This window comes from Macadamia integrifolia, chromosome 12 (genome assembly GCF_013358625.1).
Source record: "Macadamia integrifolia cultivar HAES 741 chromosome 12, SCU_Mint_v3, whole genome shotgun sequence".
Taxonomy (NCBI): Eukaryota; Viridiplantae; Streptophyta; class Magnoliopsida; order Proteales; family Proteaceae; genus Macadamia; species Macadamia integrifolia.
In genome coordinates, this window is record NC_056568.1 from 9,854,991 (window position 1) to 9,861,331 (window position 6,341).

General features: G+C 38.7%; 1 protein-coding gene across 3 annotated transcripts; it reads right to left on the reverse strand.

Annotated features, from left to right (window-relative positions):
• Positions 1-450: 450 nt before the first annotated feature.
• LOC122057477 (dual specificity phosphatase Cdc25-like) lies at positions 451-3,160 on the reverse strand. Of its 3 annotated transcripts, none has more exons than XM_042619588.1 (4): positions 3,142-3,160; positions 2,760-2,859; positions 2,538-2,676; positions 451-773 (listed from the first exon to the last, which is right to left on the reverse strand). In XM_042619588.1, the coding sequence occupies exons 2-4, from the start codon at positions 2,840-2,842 to the stop codon at positions 603-605; spliced, it is 393 nt and encodes a 130-aa protein (XP_042475522.1). In that variant the 5' UTR covers positions 2,843-2,859; positions 3,142-3,160; the 3' UTR covers positions 451-602. The 3 variants fall into 3 exon arrangements, with proteins under 3 accessions (XP_042475522.1, XP_042475521.1, XP_042475523.1); XM_042619587.1 differs by lacking the exon at positions 3,142-3,160 and adding an exon at positions 2,978-3,092; XM_042619589.1 differs by lacking the exons at positions 451-773; positions 3,142-3,160 and adding an exon at positions 1,813-2,345 and having other exon boundaries at positions 2,760-2,960.
• Positions 3,161-6,341: the final 3,181 nt, after the last annotated feature.

A 6,341-nucleotide genomic window follows, 5' to 3' on the forward strand; every position in this document is an offset into this window, starting at 1 on the left:
ACTCTATCAGCATGAATCTCTTCCCCCACCCCTCTTGACATTCATGTGACAGTTGCTATGATGTTCACCCTCATTGAATTGTAAAGAGATGAGGGAGGCAGACATAGAAGCAGTTGCTGTAGATAGCATTGGGATGGATAGACAGTAGCAATAGAAAACAGTGGGGGCTTTCAGTGAAAGCTGATGGCAGCTAGTGCACACAGGAAAATGAATAACCAGCACTGCGTCGAATGGTGCCCCTCTACCTCCTCCTTCATTCCATTGTTCTGCATTTTCTTGTTAAGCTATTTTTCTTTTGCAATTGAAAGTGAAACTTTAAAGCTTGAAATCGATTCCCTCAGAAAGCATATGGCAATTTGATTCACCAGTCAGCAGCCTAGCCAAGTTGTGGTAGTCCCCTCATAGTTGCTTATGATAATAGTAACACCATCAATTAGTAACACTAAAAGGTGAACGACGGGAATAAATTCATTTATAAGCATCAGGTACACAAGCCGAAGATTATTCCAATATGAATCCTGGAGCATATAGTCAGTATTACAAAACAACATGATAATAAGCCTTCCAACCTCCCTCTCTTCAATGTTTAACCAATCCAACATCTATGCTTTGTCTCCTTTACATGGGATATCAGTACAGCCACAAATAGGTTTACCAGACGCTTCCCACCCATTGAACCCGCGTTCCAAAACCAAAACATTTTTAACGGAAACATCTTTGCCCGCTTTTGTGAGATAATCGACAAGCCTGCGCGCACATGATGGGCCACGCACCTGCCAAAGCACCAACCATATGATGGTTAATTCAAGGATAATAATATTTCATATAAACCTTCCATGTAATGCAATGAACTGTGGAGTGTTGGCAACAGCAAATGTAAATGATCAGAATGCATTGCACGATCCAAGTAGTGGGTAACAATCCATTAAGGAAAACGTAAGTTGTCATAGTTATCCTTTCTGAGCTATTGCCAATGCAATAAAGAATGTATTTGATGGGGATATCAGGTAACAATACATTACAACATTGCAAGCTCTCTTCTTACTATTACCGCTTCAGGAACATCATTGGTGAAAAACTGAGTTGCAGGGAATGCTTCAAGGGGTGCGTTGAGCTAAGCAATATGGACTGATTGCGAGCAGCTGCTTACTTGGCTCTCACAGGGAACAAGGGGAAACTGACCTTGGGATATCTTTATTCTTCTTTGGGAGATTTCAGTTTTGTTTTAAAGATTTTGAGTCTGTTAACGTAGTTAAACAGAGATATTTTCTGTGGCTCATGTTTGTGCAGACACTTCTCGTCTATGTAACCTGTCCATGACTGTAGACTGTAGTAGATAATGTACATGATTACCTTTTCGATTAATGAAATCCTTGTTTCATAAACAAGAAAAACATGGGTAAAAAACATGCCTTTGCTATAACAAATCTCACTGGATTTTGGAGAACCAATAGCCAGTGAAGAAGTGAAGTTCCTGTTTTTTCTGCAGATAAGGAGCAAAGGCAAATTGTGCGAGTTTGGTACAGGTTCTAGCCAACCGTAACCCAGCTCAATACCCAAATGATTGTAACCTCATTGAGGGACCAAGTCAACCTGTAAGCGGCATGGGGTAGGATATGAGCTTATTTAGAGAAACTCAAGAAGAAATGGAAGAAATGAGAAGGAATATAGGCTATGAAAACTTAAATTTAAGGTCCTCAGTTAAAGTCCTGTTTTGTTATAGCATGAACCCAAACAAGACCAGACACTTCTCTGCCAACCCAAACTCCCCCCCCCCCCCTTAAAATTTGATTTTTTTCTTTTTTATAAGGTTAAGGAACTGCACCCTTTCCAGTCTCTTGACAAAACAGGGTAGCATACAAGCACTTCACAAAATAGTTGTATACAACCAGAAAGTGGGCTTTCACAGTGCTATATGTTTTCACAACTCCCACTCAGCAACAAATTTCTTCTTGAAATAAATGATTTTGAGATCCAAAGACTAGTTATGTTGGGGTACCATGTTCTCCCAAAACAATCTTGACAAAAGTTAGTCAGCATCGTTTGCCGAACTTCATTGAAGGGCTGTGAGAGGCTGGGTATATAGATAATGTTCACATTGAGGTTGCAGGTTCTTTATGATCAACCATACCTGCTCCTTCTCAGAAGGCCAGACATGAGCTCCAGTTTAACATTTCAACAAACACAATATGTATAATATTTCCTGGTAGTATTCTCCAGAATTCCATCTATCTCAATAACAACTTAGTTTGATGCACACAGTCCAACGAGAAGAATTCTTCATCTGTAAACCATATACAGAACAGAAGCAGGAGATCCAAAAAGGAAAAACTGCAAGGGATACCCTACAAAATTTAGAAGGCAATTTATGATTTGGGTTTGAACCCAATCGGGGTTAAATGTAAAGGGCAATTATATTTTCCGGTGAAGACTCAAAAAAGGGATGAAGATTCATGATTCAGGTGGAGAATAACTACAAAAGAGAGACTGAAATTCATATTACCAGCAAAAAGGAATAGAGGCGACGAGCTACGAACCTGGCTAAGAGCACAATGGAACACAAGGGTATCTTTCCCTTTGACCTCTTGTATGAGATTGGGAATTTGCTCAGAGAATGTGTTGCTAGCGTAATGCAGCGAACCAGCTATATGTGCATCGTAGCTTCTCTCATCATCCCTGAAACGGATAATCGTTACTTTCACAAACTTCCAGAATTTAGATCCCAAAAGATAAGACAGAGATAGAGAAAGAAAGCTCACCTGACATCTATAATGGCTATATTTGGGCGGCGTTTCATGGAGAGAAGCTGAGTACCTGTGATGTAGGAGATGCTTCGCGCCATCAATTCTCCTTCTGATCCTGTATATTGTGGAGAACCAGGGAAATGAGGATTGAGGAAGTGATTAAATCCTCCATTTTATTCATTTATTGCAAATTCAATGAATAATAGAAAAATCTCAACGTCACTGTGATTCACCTCACAGGGGTAAAATACGCCAAAAATTACGCAGACGCTTCCCATTATAAGGAAAAAATATATATAATGCAGCATTCTACAATTTTAGCCTACACCAAAAAACACAAGCTACAATCTTGACCAAAAAGGAAAATAAAGATCTTACTATGGAAAAAACATCTCACCAATGTGTTGAGATGTGTCTGAATCCTCCTCGTCCAAGAGAGAAATAAAGATCTTACAATGGAAAAAGATCCTCTCTCTATTACACGTGTTGGGATGTGTGTCGGAGACTAGGTAAGGAAAAAGATCTCTCCAATGTGTTGGAGAGGATGGCTGATTGGGAACTAATTGGACGACATATTAACTGAAGTAATTATTAAGGGGTGCAAGTTTGGGCCTGCCTGCTTGAGCCGCCCTAAGCCTAAAGGGCCTAGGTTGAGAACTATGGCTTGAAAGGCAGGTTAGAGCCGAGAATTTTTTGTCCTAAGTCAAGCCTTGACCCTGGCCCTATCCAACTCTATCTTTTATTTTTTGGATAATTTATCGTGCCACTCCTAGAGAATGCCATAATTATAAGACCACCCCTAGAGAATGTCACAATTATAAGATCGCCCTTTCTGTTTCACTAAATTATACTCATACCTCCTACCGTCAATCACTGTTAAAGAATGCTATGAAGTAATATTTTTGCCCTTATGAGTAAAACACTAATAAGTTACCCATTTTCATTATTTCAAAAATATCCCTCTTTACCATTTTACAATTTCATTCTCTTTATCTCTCTCCTTCTCTCCTTCTCTCCATAGAGGGTTAGACGAGTTTTAGCTAAGCCTAGTACTGCTAGTTCCATCGTCGACGAATACATCTTCTTTCTTCTCCGACGAGAAATGCGCTTCACATAGCTGCCATCTTAGGTCATCTGCTAAAAAAAACCCATACTGTGTTCAAACCGTATAGAAATTTGCAAATAAACAATCTGATACCTATACCTCTCCAACCACACTTATCAGTGTTCGGTGCCTGATGCCTCTCCAGCCACACCTCTAAGGTTGCTCCAGGATGTAACAAACCTCTTTGACCAGCAAGAGTTTGACATTTAGCTATCAACTACAACAAAATAAACAAATAAATTTTATTTTGAAAGGTGTTTCCATGCAAAACACAAATAACATCTCAAACAGATCCATTTAGAAAGGTGAAATAAACAAAATCAATCAAAATAATAAACAAAAGGAGCTTCCCATTAGAAACTCACCACTCCAACACTGGCATTATCGGAACCGTATCAGATAGAATCAAATCTCTCCACCACGAAGACGTTGATCGAAGACCAAAATCCTAGTTTATTATGAGAATTCCCCAGTAGATCACGGTCCTTGAAGCCATGATCAATTGGTTTAAGCTCCTGAAGCACGTAAAGAACTAGGTGTTAATAAGATAAAATAGATAGAACGGAGCAAATGAAATGAGGTCGGAGAGAGAGAGAGAGAGAGAGAGAGAGAGAGAGAGATTGCTCTTATCTGAGTCGAATGAAGCTCAGGTTTTGGAGTTTGGATGGAAAACCCTTCGGCTCTGCCCATCGCCGTTAGTCACCCATGCCCCCGCAGTTGCTCTGAATCACTGGTGGTCTAAACCCCATGATTTGGGAGAATGGTAAATTATGTCTTGGTGAAAGAAATAGTAACTTAATACAAACGTGTTTTAGGTACTTCATGTTTAATAAGGGCATTTTGGTATTTAAAATAAAATATAATTGCTGACATCAGCATATAAGATATATTCTTTAATAATAACTGATGGTAGGGGGTTTGAATATACTTTGGTGAAACAGAAGGGATGATCTTATATTTATAGCATTCTACAGGGGGTGGTATTGTAAATTACCCTTATTATTTTGGTGAGCGAGCAACTTTCTTGATTAGGAACCTTAATAAGATTGAACAACCACATAAGAATAAACATTGAAATTGGTTTTCAAGTAACACCATGCCTCAAATAATACTTGCTATTCTCCATTTGGAATTTAATATAGGGTCATCTTTTTCTATAAAGGGACCATCAACTAGCATCATCTCTCCTCTAGCTACCTCATTACTTTAATGTACGTTTTTTAGTTTAGGTTTTGAGAAAATCTAAGACATGGGTTTATTATTGGAGGTTTTTTTTTGGTGGTTGGGGGTGGGGTGATGGAAAATTCTAATATCATTCTCTCATTTTTCTCGCTAGCCCAATTTGGACCTGGGGCAAGTGAAGGTTGGATTTTTAGGCATTGAGTTAGGGTCGGGTTGGGCCCAGCTACTTGAACTCAAGATTGATCAAGGGTTTTCAAAAGCCTTGCTCAAACCGACCCTATTTCATCCCTACAAGCTACACATAACACATGCAAATACAAAGGGGGGCATTTGACTGAACTGGACTTTGAAACTTGATATGTAGCTAATCTAACTCATGCCCTCTTAATCAACATTAGAATGGACACATCATCTGTCCACATGACAGATGAGATACCTTGTGAGATTTGGAAAATAAGAAATACTTGTGACAAATATTTTTTTTATATATATAAAAAAAATTCAATTAAACAAAATGCATCTACGTTTTGATGAAGAAACAATGATAAATTGTTACCACCACGGCACACATAGTAGCCCTAGTGATAACAAAGATTAACTTAGCATCTTTATATTCAACAAAAAATTTAGCTTGTGTCACAATAGTAGATAGAGATCTTAGAGAATATCAAAAAGTTCAAACGACCAGTCTTTTTAGTTCCCTTGCAATAAGCATGCGCCTAACTGAACTCTATCTATCCAAACCTCTATTTATTAGAATCCCTATTCCATGTTGTGGTGGAAACTTAATGCAACACATTCTCTAAATACAACACAACTCAAGGAAGCAAAGTAGAATATACTCCTCGGCCGTGAGATCACTCTCTTTTTGTGACCTCTGGGCTCTATTTAGAGGAGCCGGATCCTCTCATAGTGGCCCACCCTCTCCATATTTTCAAGTATTTATCTGGTATCAGTCATATCGGATTGATATCTGCTAAGATTGATTCCCGATCCCTAATCGATCTAGATCGATTATCTGAATAGGTTCAAGAGTAAAATAGTAAAAAATTAGTACATTTTATAAAAAGACAGGGACAAAATTGACCGATACCCACCTATCTGGATCCGGATTGGTATCGGATCCCTTAAACGGTTAAACCCTTAAATACTTGACCCTCTCTCCTGCGAGAACTGTCCATGGAAACTCATGAAATTTCCATTTCCAAAAGCAGATCAAATATCTTTCTTAAACCTAACAGAAATATTCCGTGAGCGTGAGCCGTGTTACTACTTTTTGTGCTACGAAGAGGCATTATATCAGACTTATC